Source organism: Mustela nivalis, assembly GCF_964662115.1.
Source record: "Mustela nivalis genome assembly, chromosome: 3".
In the NCBI taxonomy this organism is placed as follows: domain Eukaryota; kingdom Metazoa; phylum Chordata; class Mammalia; order Carnivora; family Mustelidae; genus Mustela; species Mustela nivalis.
In genome coordinates, this window is record NC_139022.1 from 61360405 (window position 1) to 61380760 (window position 20356).

Here is a 20356-nt window from a genome sequence, read left to right on the forward strand (position 1 = left end):
GGGTGAGGAAGCAGGGAAGATAGTGAAAAAACTATGTAAAAAGTGTGCCATCTCAGTCTTTGTCTTTAATTACATTGGAGAAAGAATAAGTGAAGCTATTTAGAAAAGTCACGTAATTCAAAGCTAGCAAAAATAGACATTAGGGGAGGATGAAGATCGCATTACGCACAAATATATAAGTTGGTTAAAATAACAGGAAAGTGATATGCATTTTTGAGTCCCTACTATTAAATATACGAATGCTAAAAGAATTGTTGGAAATTTATATAAAATGATTTCAATTAATAAAGAGTTATAAAATATATGACTACCAAAATATATTACTACAAAATCTGACTACAAAATATATGTAGGAATTTTTCAAATTCTTTAAATTACGAATCAAGAAATGTCCTTTAAGTAAGTTGGCAACAAAGACTTGGACTTAATTTAATAGTTAAGGGTATGCTTCTGAGCATCTCCAGATTTACTTTTTACTAGAATCTAGTTCTATGAGCTTACTATTTTGTTTACTGCTAATCCCTCAGTGCCCAGAACAATGTTCCTAGCAGATACTAAAAAAAAAAATCCTAAGTGAATTAATAAATGAATGAACAAAATAACCATGTCATAGTAAAGGTTTTCAAACCAAATCTAAATATGGTTTATAGATACTTACGAAGTAAGTTTTCTTCCCAACTTTAAGGAGTACTTATTTTTAAAAATTATCAAAGAAGAACAGAGACAAGGAAAATAATCTAAACACAGACAATGATAGCTTTGTGGGGGTGTATTCTGTGCCAAGACTTTTCCCATACACATTTTAATTAATGTAATATTTCACACAGTGGACAGATATGCATTAATATTTGTATTGCTTTTTTACCTATCAGTTTCTACCTCAGCCATTTTCCCACTGTCTTCACATGCAGTATTCAAGTATGTTCATAAATTCCATTTGAAAAACTACCATAGTTTAACCCATCTTCTATTTGGAAATACTTACACTGTTTTAAAATTTTCATTACCATAATAACTCTGTATGATGGCTTTTGCACATAAAATGCATTAGGAACACATTTAAATTTGGTACCTAAAATCTCAGGGCCTATCAACTTCAAAAGCATGAATTATTAAAATTTATCAGATTCTCTTAATACCTGAATTTCTCCAATTCTACTGAAACTACAAAGGATGTTTAATATGGAAAAGACTTACATTCTGATCATGTCCTAACATGACATACCAAATAATCAGTTTTTTCCATTAAAAAATCCTATATTAATGTCTGTTCTATGGCTGATAGAGCAGAAGATGAGAAAAATCAACTACATTAATAGGATTTATTCCTTTTCGTAGAGCAGAGTGCAGTTCTAAGGAATAATAGGAAGACATTTAAAAAAAACAATGACTGATGAAATGATAACTTTATTAGTAACTACGGAAAAAATATCGACCTTCTCCAGGTTACCCAACACAATTTCCTGCAGAGCTTTTATCAAGAAAGAACCTTGGGAATCAAGACTAAAGAGCTCCAAATCTCCCTTTGCCAAAAAAAGAGGCAAGAAATGAGAAGTATGGCAATTCTTCCCCTGGATGGATACAGGAAAATACTGAAATACAGTGTATTTTGACTGATAAGCAATTTGCCGTGTTGTAAACTTGGCCAAGTCCAGATGGTAGAAAGGAGGAAGGCAGCTGGGAGTGTACTCGAAATTATTACTGTCATCTCGATGACAGAATACAAAGCAGGGTAGCTAAGAACAGAGAGGAGAGTTATCATTTTAAAGAATCAACATATTAGTCTCCCTCAGGTCTTCTGAATGATCCAGAATGAAGGATCTTAAAACCACAGGTATCAAAAAATAATAGCTTTGCACACAAGGGAGGTAACTACATCCTACAGCTCAAATGTGGATGAGGCTACCCTCATATGTTTTTAATTTATCGTAATCATTAACAGATTAAGAGTTCAATTTTCACAGTCCATTGAGTATTAAAAAAGACTCACTCCAATCTTATATGGCAGAAGCCCAGATGAAGCAATTTAGTAGTGATTTTAAAAACCACTTGTCAATGAGTTATGAAAATCAACTACTGTTTTATACAGAAACACTAAAACATAGAAACAAAAAACAAGTTCTTACACAAAGTTGAGAAGCTGCCTGTGCAGCTTGCTCCAGAGGGCTAGCACGATATGCGCAGTTACACTACATTCCCTCTTGTTCAAAAGCATTCCTTTCCCCAGTACCCTTTATTCTCTTTTATTTTATTGGGGGGGGGGCAAGAGCAAGAGATGGCACATAATAAATACCCTAATTATATGCCCTTCCTTATTCTGTTCTTCCAAATGCCCTTTATTCAAAGACAACACCTGGTCTTTTAGTTTGAGATACATACTTCTGGCACAGTGGTATCATCAGTGTTTCAAATTAGATTTAATATAAAGATTTCCTACAGTTAAAGAGCTTAGGTCTGAGTAAGATGTGGATGAGAGAGGGAGTGGGGAGGGAAAAGAGGAGAGAAGGGAGAGGAAGACACTCATTATTTTAGTGAAATTTTCTCAATATATAGCTTGACAAAATGGCCCCTTTCACACCTTCTTAGGCCCAACTATTTTTTTTTAAAGATTTTTATTTATTTATTTGATAAACAGAGAGAGATCACAAGTAGGCAGAGAGGCAGGCAGAGAGAGGGGGGAAGCAGGCTCCCCGCTGAGCAGAGAGCCCAATGTGGGGCTCGATCCCAGGATCCTGAGATCATGACCTGAGCTGAAGTCAGAGGCTTAAACCACTGAGCCACCCAGGCGCCCCTAGGCCCAACTATTAATCACTCAAAATTCACGTATGTGGGAAAAAGTGACAAAGATATTGATCAAACATAACTCCTATAGTTGACTGAACAAACAGACTAACCCAGCAGCCCTGGCATTAGAACACATGGAAATATACTAGAGACTTAACAATTCACACACCGCACTAAAGTCATACAGCAAAAAGTAAGCCTCTGTAGCCCCTGTCTCTACCACACTTCTTTTGGGAATAGAAAAAAATTAAAATGCAATTAAAATAAGAGTGCTTCTCACCAGAGCATTAGGAATCAAGAAGACCCAACCACCCTCAGGGTCAATAATTTTTAGTGAGGACAGAACATTTTCAGTGTGGACTCTGAAAACCTGAACTGCCCGGAATTGAAACAGCAGGGGCAGCAGTGGCAGCAGTGGCGGCAGCAGCAGCAAGGGAAAGCACATTTGAGAAGAGGAAGTAACAGACACTGCTTTCATCATCTGTTGGCTCCATTCCAGCTCCAGATTAAACCAATTACATTATGGCACATTTTGCATATTCCCCTTTATTAAGAATACTTGCAAAGGAAGTATTATTATCATTTCATCAGGCTTTGCATGCTCTTTTCCTAAAACTTTTCACAGTGAGACCTGAAATTGAGTCACCTCGTTACATACTAAATTTTATTCATTTAAAAAATGTGTGCGTACTGGGTGCTAAGGTCGCAAAAGTGATTCACCTAGCCAGGAACTCTACCTTAAATAGGGAACACATCTAATGTGCGGACAGACCTAAGGGAACCAGTATTTACAGTATATCAAAAGAAGAAAAGCAGAGCGTATTGTTAGAGCACACAAGCAGACATCTAACCTGTCTTGAGGTTAGGGAAGGCTGCCTAGAGCAAGCAGTGAGCACGCTGAGATCTGAAGAATGAACAGCAGTAAATCAAGGGAGTAGAGAGGTAAGAGTGTTCTTCCTGGAGCGCAAACAGCACGTGCAAGGGCAGGAGAGCACATCTGAGGTGTGAAACAGTTTCTGTAGAGCAGAAGCACAGAGTGCCAGGGAAGGGCGGAGGGAGAAAAGGCTACAGCAGGAAAACAGGAGCTAGACTTTGGGATATGAGACTCAAAGACAGTTTTCAAAGCTCACATTCAAACTGAGCTTTAAAAGTTAAGGGTCTTTTATAAAAGCAGGTTTCTCATTGCCCAATTATTTCTAATACCACCAAAAATTTACATACTATTGGGAGGTCTGGAAAATTTCCTTATTGGTCCAAAACAGGGATGGGATGAAGTGTTCTTTCTTTAGTCAGGGACCATCCTTCCAAGGACACTTAAAAGTAACGAGTTTTGTTTTCATCAAAGGCAGCCCTTCCTTGAACCCCTGGTTATGTTATATTAATCAAAGATATAATATCAAGTGTTCTTAATGTTTTAAATGAGATTGTGTTAACACTCCACTCTAGTTAAACAGCAATGCAACTGGTATGCTCACATATTTCACCTGGCATTATAAATTATTACATCATAGAAAGGCAACTTAGAAATGTGTATTAAATCACAAAAGATAACAGTCTTCATTTCTGAGAAGCATTCCTATGAAGAAGTTCATATAACGGCAAAACATTAAGATCACAAATTTTTACTAAGACCTTTTTTTAAAATAGAGACAAATGGTGAATCAAGTGACCAACAGGAAGGAAAAATCAAATCAATATTCTATATGTTTTTCAAAAAGGCAAGATAAAAATCACTTGTACACAATGGTATCAACTAAGTAAAAAAATATTTAAAAATTATTAGAAAGAAATAATCATGAGAATAGTTGTGATGGGTTGATCTGTTCTCCATTTTCTACCTTTTATATAATGTGGATATACTATGTTTAAAGATTTTTCAATAATAGCATGAATAACAACAGGTAACTTGTATATACCACGTAACACATGCCAGACATTACTCTAGGTGCTTCACATAAATGAACTCAATCTATAACACTATAAAATAGGGTCATCATGTCCACTCTGTAGCTGAGGGAATGAGGCGCAGAGAATCACAGAACTACATGCAGGCATACAAGTGAACCAGATAATCTGGTTCCAAAGTCCATTCCATTAACCACTAGACTATACTCTCTTCTCAAAAATATAGGTGTGAAAACCAGACACAAATTCAAACAAGAAATGTTCCCTTTTCATAAATCTAGAGTATCACTAATGGTTTCTGCAGGACCCAAGATCTTCATGTTCTTTCAGGATGTAAATTAAGAGGGTGCATGGTGTGGCATTTACAGTGGTATTTAACAAATGGTTAGAAACTACATTTCAATTTTGCTTTTTATAGACTCCTACGGGTCCAACAACATATACAATCTTTACATTTTCTTATCCCCCTCTTCAGAATCATAATTTCTTACCCCATTTTCTTATTAACAAAAAATGTATACTATGTTCATAGGACATTTTGTAATGATTATTTGCTCTAAATCTAGATCATGAGTCAACCTTTATTATGCATGAGAATCACCTGAAATGCAGTTGCCCAAACTCACCACTAAAACGTAGAGAGCGGAGTATACTTTAAGAGACTGCTCTGCTTCTACTACTTTATACCTAGTAACATAAAATATTAATCTAGGATATAAAAAAAGACAGCATTTGCTGTTTTCTACCAAGACTGCTAGCACATTCAGGGCAATTTTCTATACCTTACTTCCCATGAACAAGAAAGACGAACTTCATACATGATATAGGGACCAAACTCACTTTAGTCCTATCTTGTGTAGGTGATTGGTAAAACTAGTTCCAACAGTGTGCACTTAGAAAACCATAATCTCCTTCCTGCTGCTAGGTCAGAGTTTTAAAAAAACATGCTGTTACATATTTCTTATCAGAAAAGAATTAGAGTCAAACCTGACTTCTTGTCCAGTAAATATACCAATGGGTATTTTGAGAAATTTCTTCCCTCAGTGACATAGGATAGTGGAATATGCCAGAGATAGCTGTAAAAAAAAAAAATTTTTGGAAGATTATTACTCTCTCCAGTATTTCAGTCAGTTACACATAATTTGTTGGGTCTTTTTTTTTTTTCCTTTTGGCAGGAAGAAGAAATTTTCAAGCTCTTCCCAGAAAAAGATCATCTTGTTAGGTTTCATAGAAACCTGTGACTACAAATACTCTAACCCAAGGGTGAAAGAGAGAGAGCTGGAGGAGAAAGCCGGAATGTACCTTGCATCTGAAGGTTGAATTTCAGTCTTCGTATTTAAAAAGTATCTTTCTTGCTGCACATGAAGCTCCCTTCCTTTTCTCTGAACAGTCACTAAAGGAAGTCCTTTTTGCAGGGTCCAGGTTTTCATCATTTTTTTTACATCTAGTGTTTTGTTTGTGATCTACCAAAAAAAAAAAAAAAAAAGAATAAATTATTTTCGCTTAAAAGTGAACAGCTTAAAAACTATAGTTTGTACCTTTCCCTCTCTGTCTACCATATTCTATGAAGACTACACATTCTATTAATAGAAAACCAGAAGCACAAATACAGAGTTAAATTTATACTTCTGATCTAAGTGAATGAGCAGCTGCCAAAAGGAAAGTCACCTGGAACAGAACTTTCTCTAGATAACTAGAGAAAGTGAGAGAAACCCTGTGTTGAAAAAGAAGTACACCCAGTGTTTGTCCAAATCTCTATGTCAGGACAAGCACTCTTTCAGCTCACAATACCACCCTATAGAAGGTATGAATCATGACAAATACTCTAGAGTAAGAAGCACAGCTTTCTCCTGTGAGTCAGCCTGCATCCAGACCTTCTGCTTTCCGTACATGTGAGTGTCCACCTTGGAAAGAACGAATACCATGGGGAGTGTCAGAAAGCAGCAACAAAGTAAGATGCTAATGGGCCCAGTGCTCTCTCCCAGAAACTGCATCAGTATCTACGAAATCTAGAATCCAGCGTCGGAGGTTCACAGACCCTCTAAAGTCCACTATCTCTATGACACTGGAATCATTGATTAAATAGAAATTCTGGAACTATCTCTTTAAAGCAGGTGAGTTAACCTTCCAATTCCAACCATTTTCTAGGTTGCATATGGATTTGAACAGCAAGTGCCTAAAATCATTAAGCACTTTAAGTGTTTGCTAACAGTATCGTTGCATGATGACACGCCTCACCTCTACCTCCATATGCCCATTTATTTAAAGCAGAAAGGATGGATGAAATCTACCCAAATTCATTGCAATATTAATATTACATTTCTCATGGCTCTGATCTATTCATCTCTAGATAAGGAATTGGGAAGAAAACAAACTTTGCCAAAGGCACTTTTGGGCCTCTGAAACAGAATGGAAATGAAAAGCCCAGTGCATTATTCGAACCCGACGTAGGTGCTGAAAGACCTGGAGATAGTGTTAGGGATGAGGTTGGGATAGGAAAACATTATGATGCAAAAGCTGAAGACAGTCAGAAAGGCAGAAATATATTCTAAATGTCAGGAGATAATGCAATGAGTATAGAATAAATAATGTGGCTTTCAATTGAAATGTTACCATATAATGAGAGCAAAAACAGTGATTTGAAAGCAACTCTTAAGTAATAGGGACTAATTCGTCTTTGCAAAGAGAACTCAGAGAGAAGGGAAGGTCTATCTTCTGGGCGCAGGGTTAACAGCTAGAAAACACAAGGTTTCAGATAAGATAAGGAAGCAGAGAGAGTATATGGGAAAGATTGAGAGTAGGAGGTGTTTTTGTTGTTGTTTAAGATTTATTCACTTATTTGAGAGCCAGAGAGAGTGAGCGTGCCTGGGGGCTGGGGGAGGGGGGCAGAAGAAGAGCGTCTTAAGCGGACTCTGCGCTGAGTGTGAAGCCTGACATGGGGCTCAATTTCATGATCCTGAGATCCACGACCTTGAGTTGAAACCAAGAGTCAGACAATTAACCGACTGTGCCACCCAGGTGCCCCCAGAATAGGAATTCTTAAACCAGGGCCCTAAAATTTTGAAACTTTGTGTATATATGTGTTTTTTCTGGGGAACATGTCCAGAATATTCTTCAAAGTTTCAAATACGTCTGTGATCTTCCAAAACATTAAGAACCATTGGTCTGGATCAGGGTGACATACCAAAATGCTCATAAGGGTTATGCAATTAGCATAAATGTACAATGCAGGCTGGGTTCATGCACTGCTCTGAAGCCTAACTTGAACTTCACTGCTTGTTAGAACACCTGCAGGAACAACAAAATCCAAACAGCAAAATGATCCAAGGGCAATACGCAGCCCATGGCAGCAGCTTATGATCTATCCTCTATGAAGATGGCCTTGTAGGAACATGGCCACAAAAGACAGGAGGATTTATAGAGCAGAGTGTAGGAAAAAATTATGAATCAGAGATAGATAAAGATGCAAAAGCATAAGAAAAGGAAAACAGATTTTTGAAAAAATCAAATAATGAAAATATAGTAATATATATTAATTCAGGAAGAGCAACTTTCCTACAAAGTAGGAATTTGAGATTAAGGTATAGAACAAAAATAGTTACACAAGGCCATACACAATAATCTCAATACTTAAGATGAGTACTTCCATTTCTTGACATTTAATCCAGTCATCCCCCTTTTCTCAAATAACTATCCTTGGTACCATGGCTTAGTTATATACTTGATAAAAATATAAATAGAAGAACTCTTCTCTCAGAACTAAATGAAATATTTGGGTCACTTACCTCATTAAAACTATCCCACAGATCATCACTTCGAATGGATGCATAGCTATGATTATGCAGGTAAAAAACAATAGCATGTTGAAATACATCTTCACTGAGGTAAGTTTTCAGCATCAACAAGAGGGAAGCTCCCTATGTTAAAAAAAAGTGAGAAAAAGGGGAAATCATGGGAAATGAAATAAAGGTTATAGAATTGAGAACCTAAAATTCAAAATATAATTATTCTAAGTATATTCTTATAGAGAACCAGTTATAGCACACAGTTATTTACTGTCATATAATCAGATGTGAATTGTGCTCAGATTTACTGAAAAATTATTTTAAGGGATTTGAGAAAAAATAATGGGAGCAGATTCCCACGTGCACTAATTCTACTATAAGCTATTTTATGTGGTCTGTCAGTTCCTGTCTCAGGGCTATGATAAGTGTTTATGAATACATCTTTAATAGAAAAGCATGCCACATTTTTCTGTGGAATCCCCATCCCAATCCCAGAGCTCAAAATACCAAAAGTTGAATTCATGAGTTCACTGCCAGAGATAATCAACAAGCAGAGCTCCAGAGGCCTCTCAGCTTGGGAGTACATTAATTTCCAGTTTTAGTACATCAAGTTGCTAACATAACGAAGATCTCTCTTCTTCCTGCAGAGTCACTTCAAAATATGCTGGGAACTAGTGAATGCATAGGGCAGAAAGCATACACTAATAATTCTGAACCCGGCATGCAACTGTTAAGGCTCTTCAGTGACACTAGACTGTCGCAGAAGCCCAGGTCATCATTTCCAAACAACATCTTTGGGCGGCCTTCCATGATTCAAGATAGAGTTCTCCAACTTCAAAAACAATTTATATCACTCCCTGCATCTGCTACAGATATGTATTTAATATATATATTTAGATATTTAGGTAGATATACATTTAAGTATGTATTTATAGATGTAGATATATACTTATTTCCTCTTCTAGACTATATGCTAGCTGAGGGAAAATCCAAAAAGCTCAAATCTAGTGATTAAAACAGCACTTAGTAACAAAGGTACTCAAATAATCTTTGAATTTCACTTCTGGTAAAAGTGTAGCAGTATTAAGCCATCAAGATGATCAGATATAGACAACTCAACTTAATCCCTACTACTCCCTTTTTTCTATTTACTCCCTTTTTTCTATATTGTGCTTCATGTTGTTACTTTTTCTATCAACTTAAGTACTCATTCCTGTTCCCAACAGATCCCTTTCACCCCTGCATCACCAACTTTTCCTCACTACTGTTCCATTCCCATTAACAAAAAAACTATGCAACATTCCTCATTTAAAGCAAATAAAAAATGTCCTTCCTTTCTTTAACTCCATGCCTCTTCCAGTTATCACCCTATTTCTTGTACCCCCTTTGTAGTAACTCCTTGAAAGAGCTGTCCACATCTGCCATCTCTATTTGTTCTCTTACCACTTTCTCTAGACCCATCATCCAACCATCACTAAAAGTGTTTTTATCAAGGTCAATGGAGAACTTCATGGTGTCAAACCAATGGTAATTCCCACACTCAACTTATCAACCTGCTAGCAGCATTTGATATGACTGATTACTCACTCCCCCTTTAGAGTCTTTCTGCACTTGGCCTTGGGACACCCTCTTGATTCTCCCCCTAATCACTGCTCATCATTCTCAGTCTCTTGCTGGATCCTCATCTCCATGGAACCACCTCATTTTGGTGGCTCCTGGCACTTAAATTTTAGACCTTTTTCCTTTTTATTTCAAAATTTACTTCCTAGTTGATCTCAACAGACATCCTGTATCAGAATTAGGCTTAGAGATTAAAAAACCCAGAAAGAATATGTCTGTCAAACACATTTCCCTAATCATGCTTATTTGTCCTTAAATACAATATTGGTAAATTACTCAGTGTCCCACTTTTTCCAATTATGTGGGATATTTGCCCAAATATTCAAAAATCCTGATTCCAAAATCCTGAAATAAGTAGTTAACCATACTGACAGGAGTTAGATATGCTGTAGAAACCAAATGATCAGAAGACACTGAATTCAGGGTTTAGGGGGTGGGAGTCAGAGGATGATGGAGCTCAGTCAAAACAAATCCTGAACAGCTCTGTACAAGAACAGAACCACAAGTTTAAACATTTTTGTCAACAGATCCAATACAGGCTTTAAAAATCACAGCAGCAGCAGCTCTGATTGGAATATATTTAATATAGCTAACTAAATTCCTGATTCCTTATTTGTTAACAGTATAACTATTTTCCATGCCAGTCAGGTGTTCGCCTGGAAAACATGGCTACCTCTTTGTTTACCTGCCTTACCCTGTCACTAAATCCTTCCAGAACTTCCCTCTACCCAGTGCTTTTACAGTCATCATTTTCCTTCCACTTTCAGTACCACTCCTAATTTCACACTTTGACCACATCGTGTTAGGACTTTAGCAGCAACCTTCTGACTTTAGATCTCCCTCCGTTTAAATCTACTTTGTAAGCTGGAACAAATTAGTTTTCCTAAACAGTAACTTTAATCAAGGAATTCCTCTGTTTGAAAAATCTTCTAAAGCTTACTATTGCTTACAGAAGAAAGGCCACATTCCTGATGGCATTCAGAACCTTCTACAACTGCCCCAACCTACCTTCCTCATCTTTCCCCTTCTCCACCTACGGCTTCCACCACAGTCAAGCATTTACTCCCTAAACAAAAATGCCTTGCCCATTAGCATTCCTGACTTTTCTTTATAGACTTCACTGCCTTATTCCTGACCTACTCAGTGCTTCTCATTCCTCTTTATCTGTACTCTTTTTATTTTTTAATTCTCTTCAACTTCTGTTTTCCTCCAAAAAAGTTTTCTTCAAAATCCTAGGTAAAAAAAGTCTATACCATTCATTCTACCTGCATCAATTTTTTACTGCTTCAGAAGCACCCACCACCTAAACTTTGAGTTTCTTGATGATATGGTCTGTATCTCACAGGTTTTGTGTATTTCCTCTGTCCAGTACAGGAATTCATTTATTAATCAATTAATCTGACAGCCAGAGTAAGGAGGCAAATAAGCCCAAATATTCATGACTCCCATCACAACTGTGAGTGGTACTGTTCTGTTCTCTGACCTATGATGATCCTTTTTTTTTTTTTAAAGTGCATGAGTGGGGGTGGGGGGAAGTTGCAGCGGTAAAGGAAGAAGAAAACTCCCCACTGAGCAGGAAGCCCAACACAGGGCTTGATCCCAGGACTCAGAGATCATGATCTGAACCAAAAGCAGACACTCAGCCATCTGAGCCACCAAGGTGCCCCTGATCTATGGTGATCCTAGTCAAGTTTCTCGTTTTCTGTTTTTGCTTTACTCCCAAACCCGGAGTCTTATGTTTCTGGTCCTGCAATCTACTTTTCAGTTCTTATAGTCTCTTTTTATTTATGTGTTTTGGCAATTGTGACTTTGGAACATGCCTCAATTGTCAATAACCCAGCCAAGGGCTTGCTTAGAACATCCTCTGGATATATTCTACCTGTAGATCTATAGACTGAACCAACTTTAAGAGATATATGGCTGTATGATCTGATTAACTACCCAGAATACCAGTCACAGAACTTAAATGAGAACAGAGATATGGAGAAAAACCCAGAAAAGTTAAAAACAAGATTTAAATAGAAGCAAACATGAAAATAATCTTAAAATATAATCTTTAAAGTAATCTAAATTATGCAGCTTGCTCACATATGAAATTAATTTGAGGGGTGCCTGGGTGGCTCAGTGGGTTCAGCCTCTGCCTCCGGCTCAGGTCATGATCTCAGGGTCCTGAGATCGAGCCCCACATCGGGCTCTCTGCTCAGCAGGTAGACTGCTTCCCCCTTCCCTCTCTGCCTACTTGTGATCTCTCTCTCCCTCTGACAAATAAATAAATAAAATCTTAAAAAAGAAAGAAATAAAGGAAGAAAGAAATTAATTTGAAACCCACTTCAGGTACTTGGTGTATAGAGCAGTACCTTAAAATAGGAAAGAGAATCAAACATTTCTTCAATCTGTTCTGAAGATTCAACAGATGATGATGATATTGGATGAGATGAATTCAAGGAATCTTTCTTCATGGTTTTAAATCGAGCATCTAAGAAATCTTCATACTAGCAAAAACATCAAACAGATTAGGAAACCACAAAAAGTATCAAAGGCAAAGGCAAGTATAGTGATTATTTATATGAGTTAGACTAATAACTGTTTAAGTTCATTATTAAAAAAAAATCTTCACTAGACTTTATAAAATAAGCTTTTAAAATGTAGGAATACAGCAACTTTCATTTGTATTCCTTAAATTAAAAAAAAATTATAACTTTCTAGCCACATGAAAAGCATTGTTTCCTAAACCACGCCGTAAGAATAAATTAAGAATCTATTACTAAAGCAACCAAATGTGCCAAGTCCAGAGAGAAAATCAAAGTAAGTATTCTAAAATGGTTAGTGTACATTTTCAAAATAATATCTGAAATTAAAAAACAAAAATAAAAATCGGTCCTTCAGCCAACTTTTCATACATGGTTTCTATTAAGATAATAGACATTTCCCTTAACTGAGATTTATTCAAAATAAAATATGACACTTAAATCGAATTCATTGATAGCTCAGTAGACAAGCTCCCCTAGAATGTCCATTAGAAGGTTTTAAACATTCTGGGCACCACCAAGTGGTGAAACTGTATATCTCATTGCTCAATTAAGTAACACACATAGATTTAGAATATTTTGCTTAGTATTCTAGTTCCTTCTACCCACCTGAAGTTTTTGAACAGGACTTACATAAAAATTTCAGATTAAAAGCTCTTAAGAGTATCCCTATTTTGAAACAGTCTCGGATCATATACCCAGGAAGTTTAATATAAAGTCAGAGAATTTTAGGGCTGAATGGGATCTTTATTTACACACTCCCACCTATTGGTTGGATTATTTGGTAATACCTATTGTACTATGGCCTGGTGTGTTCAAATATCTCTAATGATAGGAAACTTCTCCAGAGTCTAATAATACAGTTTCATTATTATGACCTCTATGACAGAATGATATCCCAATGATATCCCTTTAGAAAGGGCACAAAATATGGTTTGTATCTTAACGGGGCAAATTACTTGTCTGTATCAATCTATGTACCATGTTACAAGAAGGATCATAGTAATAACAGAGAGATAGCATTGTTACACATTGTCTTAATTTCTTTCTCTCTTTATACAAACGATAAAATGTTTTGTTGTCCACAAAAGGTTTTTCAACTTTATCTAAATTCCGTCAAGGAGAAGGGCTAAATCTCTTAAAAATAAAATGTAACAAAGTGATTTAAAATGTTCATCTTAACAAAGTATAAAATAATTTCACATAACTTCAGCTTTCAATGAAACATTTCAATAAATAAAAGCTTAGTTTTCATTGCCAGATGTCAAGAGGTTGAAGATTTATCAGCAACAAGGATCAATTTTATCTTTCTAGAAACACTTTCATTTCTCCAAATGGCAAATATGAGAGTATATATAATAAACGGTGTACTTACACTGGAGAGCTCTTTAAATATTTTTTCCAAAGAGAAATACTCCATGAATGTAGCAAACCCTTCATTTAGCCACAGATCGTTCCACCACTCCATTGTGACCAGATTACCAAACCACTGTGGGGAAAAAACAAACTACTAACCAACACAGTATTTACATTCTTAAAAATGTCCTAGTAATTGAATTGTCAGATTAATCACCTATATCCAGATTATAACTACTTAAAAATAGTTATTAGTTAAACAAACTACGTTCAAATTAAAGACTTATGAGAAAATTTGTATATATTTATTCTAAAATGAAAATAAAAATTTTAGTATTTTACTCTGTTAAATGGGAAAACAAGCAAGAAACACAATTAGCATATTTCAAATTAACACACACACTGTTTGCTAGGTAAAAACAGTTTTTAGCCACTTCATTAAAAGTGTTATTTCCTAGTATTATTCTTTTACCTTCTAATATTAAGTTACTAAGATTATTTCCATCTATCTACAGCCATCCATGTAACTAAGAAATAAGTTTGTATGTGACAGATTTTCCTACATAAGCCCAGGCTTCATGTTTCTCCTCAGGCACCTGAGAGGAGGTATTTACAGGATTCAAAAAAGAATTCAAATAACATCCTTAAGATAGTTGGCATGCATATAAGTAAAGGACATCAGAAAGTTATTTAAATGTCTTCTTTTATGATGTAACCATAAGAAGAATAACAATGATAGGAGACTCCCCTAAAAAGAGTATCTCAAAAATCCCCCAAATGGAGAGTGGTGGGTATGCAATTTAGTGTGGCCTACGGCTCATCTCAAACTAGCAGCAAAATAATATTACTAGGTATTGAAACAGAACAGTTTTGAGAATTATAAGAACGTGCTTTTCAAAGATATTATCTTTAAACCTGTTTCAGAGGAATATGGTTTCTAAGACTTAAAGCAGAAGTAACAGAGAAGTGGTGATGGGTGGCCCCAAGCATAAAAGACCAAGAGGATATCCTCTAAAGGACAACGTGGCTACATGCCCAAAACCATGACTGTCAATAAGGACGTGCTTCAGATGTCAGCCTGTTATGAAGTGTTCACAAGGGCTCCAGAGTTGCACATATATGGTGTTGGAGACAGGAAGCAAACTGACCAGATCATGTGCTACTCTTCTTCCACATTTCCCTTCCGTCATGACACCCCCAAACCATACCCAACACTGTTTTGTTTTTTTTAGATTTTATTTATTTATTTGACAGAGAGAAATCACAAGCAGGCAGAGAGGCAGGCAGAGAGAGAGAGGGAAGCAGTCTCTCTGCTGAGCAGAAAGCCCAATGCGGGGTTCGATCCCAGGACCCTGATATCATGACCTGAGCTGAAGGCAGAGGCTTTAAGCCACAGAGCCACCCAGGCACCCCCATACCAACAATGTTAAGCCCCTCAGCAAGGGACAAAAGAAAGACAAGGTGTTGGGGAAGAAAACAGGATGTTCACATACCCACATAATTTTCTTTCTTTTTTCTCCTCATCATACAAAGAGTACCCTCCCTCTCTCAAATTAACAAAGGACACAGTTTGGGCAGGAGAAGAAAACATAAATCTAGTTCTGACAACTGCAGTCCAAGAGTTATGAGAACAGAGTGAAATTTAGGGGAGGGGTTTGTCTACCACAAAGCTATACTGAACAGCTGGCATCTGTCAGGGCTGAAATAGATCTCTATCATTACAGGGCAAGAAATGAGAGGCAGATCTTGAGTAGACAGTGGTCTTCAAGCCCAGTGCTGCCAATTATTAATTGTATGACTTTGGATAAGTCATTTATTTAAACTGAGTCTCAGTTTCCATATCTGTAAATTGGGATTATCACCTGCCTCAGAGCAGTTATAATAAGTAAGTGAGATAATGGATATGCAAATGCTTTACAAACTGTAAAATCCTACACAAACATGAGAAAGCATTTTCATTTGAAATCAAGTTTGTGTTAGAAAACACCCAGGGGCACCTGGGTGGCTCAGTCATTAAGCATCTGCCTTCAGCTCAGGTCATGATCTCAGGGTCCTGGGATTGAGACCCACATCAGGCTCCCTGCTTGTCAGGAAGCCTGCTTCTCCTTCTCCCACTCCCCCGCTTGTGTTCCTGCTCTCACTATCTCCCATACCAAACAGAATCCAAAAAAAAAGAAAGAAAGAAAACACCACTTTATTATGAAAGAAGGCGATACTACAATAAAACGCTGAATTTCTTATTAGCATTAATTCTACTCTAAAACTCCAGGATATAAAAGAGAAAGGAAATACAATATTCTTGGCTACTAATACCTGATGGGATAGTTCATGAGCAATAATTTTAGTAACCAGTTTTCTGTCCGCCACTGAAGAAGTATTGTTGTCATACAGAAGTGTTTCTTCTCGGAAGGTGAGCAAACCCCAATTTTCCATTGCTCCTGCTTCAAAGTCAGGAATAGCCACCAAATCTGGACATAAGAAAGAAGTGATCAACTTTCCTTCTTCTAGGGCACTCCCTAAATAAAAATATTTTACCCATTGGTTTAACACTGTGAATCAAGAGACAGTGAGGTCATTTTATACTCAGCAAATGGAACCCTGCTCCTGTCTTGTACATTCCCCACCTGTCAGTCAGTTGAGAAAGACCTGAACCATCCCTTTAGAGTCACTGCTCCCCTGTCACTTAGCGAAGGAAGAGAAACCTAATTCCTTCACAATGAATCAACTTTCTAGAGCAGGGAGGATAAGGTGCAGATCCGACATTCCCCTATCTAGCTCCTGGTTAAATAGCTCTGATATGCTCTTGCTTTCCTGAGCTCCCAATACTCAATTCTTGTTATTTGAGTCAGGAATTTCTTAGGAAGTTAGAATTAGTCAAACTCCAGACTAAGCCCTAAGCAAATTCCCACATACACAGCTTATACACTGTGTAAGCCCTTTTAACACCTCCATAAACTTCTAAATGTTTTAAGCTCCACATTTAGATGTTTTTATGGAATCTGAATAATCTCAACAAATAGAGACAATTTTTAAAGATTTAAGTGTTTCTTAGTTTTCTTTTAAAATAACTTTGGCAAAAGTTTTCTAAAAAAACATTTGCAAAATGAATCTAGGTTGTAAAAGCAATGAAAATCAGAGGCACTGTTTGATTCTTACCCAATTTCTTAAGCGGGTATTGAATTTCAAAGTAGCTTTGATAGAATTCAAGAAGCTTCACAGTTGTTTCCAAGGCATGGTGAACTTGACCAATCTTTTCTGGTACAGCATATATAGAAACCTAAAAGAAAACATATATATATATATATGTATATATGATGTAAAGACAGGTACAACCAAAATGGCATGATAGTCATGTGAATACTGTGAAGCATATGTGAGAACTGAAAAAAGAGTTTTATGAGATTTTATAGGACAGAAACTCTTGCTTCCAAATCAATAAGCCCCTGGAAAATTTAGCAAGTCACTTCCACACATGCCACCATGTTCAAAAACTTACTGATTTTTTTTTTTTTTTAAGATTTCATTCATTTATTTGACAGACAGAGATCACAAGTAGGCAGAGAGGCAGGCAGAGAGAGAGGAAGAAGCAGGCTTCCTGCTGAGCAGAGAGCCCAATGCGGGGCTTGATCCCAGGACCCTAGGATTATGACCTGAGCTGAAGGCAGAGGCTTTAACCCACTGAGCCACCCAGGTGCCCCCTGATTTTTTTTTTAAGTTAACAGAACATCCCAAATAAACTATTTGGGTCATATCATAGCAACATACAAGCAGTTGCCTATTAATTTCATGATACGTATCTTCTCCATTACCTAAAGTTGCCCTTCCTTACCTATGAGCTATCAAGACTGAAAAATTTGAAGGACAAAACAAATTTTCCTCTTTTGAGCACTTTTACAGTACCTGGCATCAAACAGGCACTCAACACAGAGAAGTCACATAAGGGAGTTAGCTCTAAAGTAAACATACAAGGCAGAAATTACACATTTGTTGAAATTACCCTGGGAAAATCTGTTACAGACCAATGCATGCTTTGTCAGTAAGTATGGCAAGCCTGTTTTTCTTCTAGCCTTGGGATAGCTTACTTTTTTCCAGTTGTCGGCTTGTTTTCATGGGTCATGTTGTGTAAGAAATAATCATACCAAACAGAATCCAATGCTCAGTGAGTGGCACACAGTAGCTAAAACCAACGAAGGGGATGATGAATCCATACTCCAATTACCCATTCCCTTCAGGATACATGCTCACAGAGGGGAGGCAGGCAGATCTGATTGCCCACATCATTTAAATTGCTATTTTTTCTCTCTTTTTCTAAGTGCATAAGTTAAACACATAAGCTATAACTAACTATAAACATCTTATTCAATAAGTATCAAAAGGCAAGTTTTAAGCAATTTTGTTAAAAGCAATGGGTTCTTAAAAAGCATTATTCATAGTTTTTTAGTTGATTGAAAAAAACAGAAGCCCTCTATACTCACCTGGGAATGTGAGATATGGCCAAGACATAGTAGAAAATAAAAACTTTAAAAAAAAATCTCAACTGATGGGAAATGGAGACTTACTGAATAAATCACCACTTGCAAAAAATGCACTGAACTCTAATTCAATTCTCTCATTAAAGGGCTAAAAAACTGTTGACAATTTCTAAAAAGTCAAATAGTTTTCAGTCAGAGTTGTCCTTATGTGGGGCTTTAGTCTACAGTTAATCACAAAAACATAGAGGTAACCCAGAATAAAAATTAAATGTAAGGAAAAAAAATTAAGTAAACAAAAATAAATCTCTGCTAGTTATATGACGTTGAGCAGTTTCGTTAACTTTCCTTGTTGGGTGAGAAAAGTAACTACCTACCTTCACTGGGTTGCTGGGAAGATTAAATGGGCTAATACATATATAGAACGTAGACTAGTTTCTGACACGATGTAAGTGTTCAATAAATGGTAGTTATTATTATTATTATTATTATTTTAAAAATACAGAAATGGGGTAAAATATGTGTGAGTAGAGCATTTGTGCCAAAGGTTACTGGAAAAATAACCTCTCTAGGACTAGAGTTAATCAGTTAAAACTATATTGTTAAGGGAACTATGAAAGAAATTTAACCCTCTTGCCTCATGTGGCCAAGAGTACGTCACCGGCCCAGGATTTTGCCATCTGTAGCCCTTAGTAACCAGTTTATTGAATGCAGTCACCACTTGCCAAAGGAACTATAAGCTCATTCCATTGATGTGTTACTTCCTGCACCCTTCCCCTCTGCAGTCAATGTTAGTGGGGGCAGGGTAGAGACTGACATATTCTTTTACACTCTCTAACTTCCATTGTAAATGACTATACCAAGATCACTAGGAATTTGAGACAAATCTTCATTATCTCTGCCTATTCTTTCCAGAAACACATATTTTATATTATAGTCAACACATTAACCTCCAAGATGCTATCCCAATGGAAATACCACCCATGTCCCCTAGATTCCTCCTCCAACATCCCTCTGCCACACATACCATTTGGCCATGCCTCTCTCTATGTGTGAAAGCACCTTTCTTTGGAGGAAAAGTAAAGGAGGAAGAAGAAATTCACGTGAAACTAAAATCTGACCAAGGGATCCATTTAGTTCCACTTCTGGAATACAGAGATTAGGAAAAAAGATAGTTTATTATTTTCTCTCCCCCGCCTTTTTTTCCCTTAAAGAATGATGTGCTATGAGTTCTCACTAGATAAATCATCTGGTAATTATAATTATTAGCAAGCTTGTTTTAAGAGCAAAAGAAGCAGTAAGAAACAGAACAACCTAATTCAACAACAACAAAGAAGTCTTGACCAGTACTCTGGGCTGGATAAGAGCACTCTAAACACTATTAAATGGAAGTCAACTAGCATTCAGACCTTAAGACTTACAGCTTAAAACATGGTATGTACATCTGATTAACCAGCACTGTACTCTATGATTCTACAAATTAGACCTGTCTATGATAAAAACAAAATCAGGCAATGGCAAAAATAAAACAAAAACCTCAAGACAAAGCGGTGTATTTCAAAACTGGTGTAGAATTTTCTAGGTAATTCTGGCATTTCTAAAAACAGAAAGAGGTGTAAAGAACACTGAAGACCAGACAGAAATGATAAAAACAAATGTTCCTCTTTCTTTAAAACTTTGACAATGTAGTGATCTTTATCACTAAAGAGGGCATGTTTAATAACTTTGACATTTCTAGCTCTTTGGTAAGACTGACATTAGTAAATAAAGCCCCACTGCCTTATTCCTGAATTTTGTGAAATAGGCCTAATGTTAACTACTACACAAGATAGAATCCATCCTAAAGATTACCACATTTTAGTGTAAGAAAAATCCTTTGTTAGACTTCAAGTTGAGATTTATGGTCACC

General features: G+C 36.6%; 1 protein-coding gene across 3 annotated transcripts in view; it reads right to left on the reverse strand.

Moving 5' to 3' along the window:
- LNPEP (leucyl and cystinyl aminopeptidase) overlaps positions 1-20356 on the reverse strand; it is a 105828-nt gene that overhangs the window by 22889 nt on the left and 62583 nt on the right. For all 3 annotated transcript variants that reach the window (XM_082723853.1, XM_082723855.1, XM_082723854.1), the window contains 7 exons: positions 17135-17255; positions 16292-16446; positions 13998-14111; positions 12452-12586; positions 8475-8606; positions 5992-6152; positions 5677-5765 (listed from right to left, as the gene is read on the reverse strand). In XM_082723853.1, the coding sequence (XP_082579979.1) occupies positions 5677-5765; positions 5992-6152; positions 8475-8606; positions 12452-12586; positions 13998-14111; positions 16292-16446; positions 17135-17255 (907 nt within the window). The remainder of the gene's footprint in view (positions 1-5676; positions 5766-5991; positions 6153-8474; positions 8607-12451; positions 12587-13997; positions 14112-16291; positions 16447-17134; positions 17256-20356) is intronic.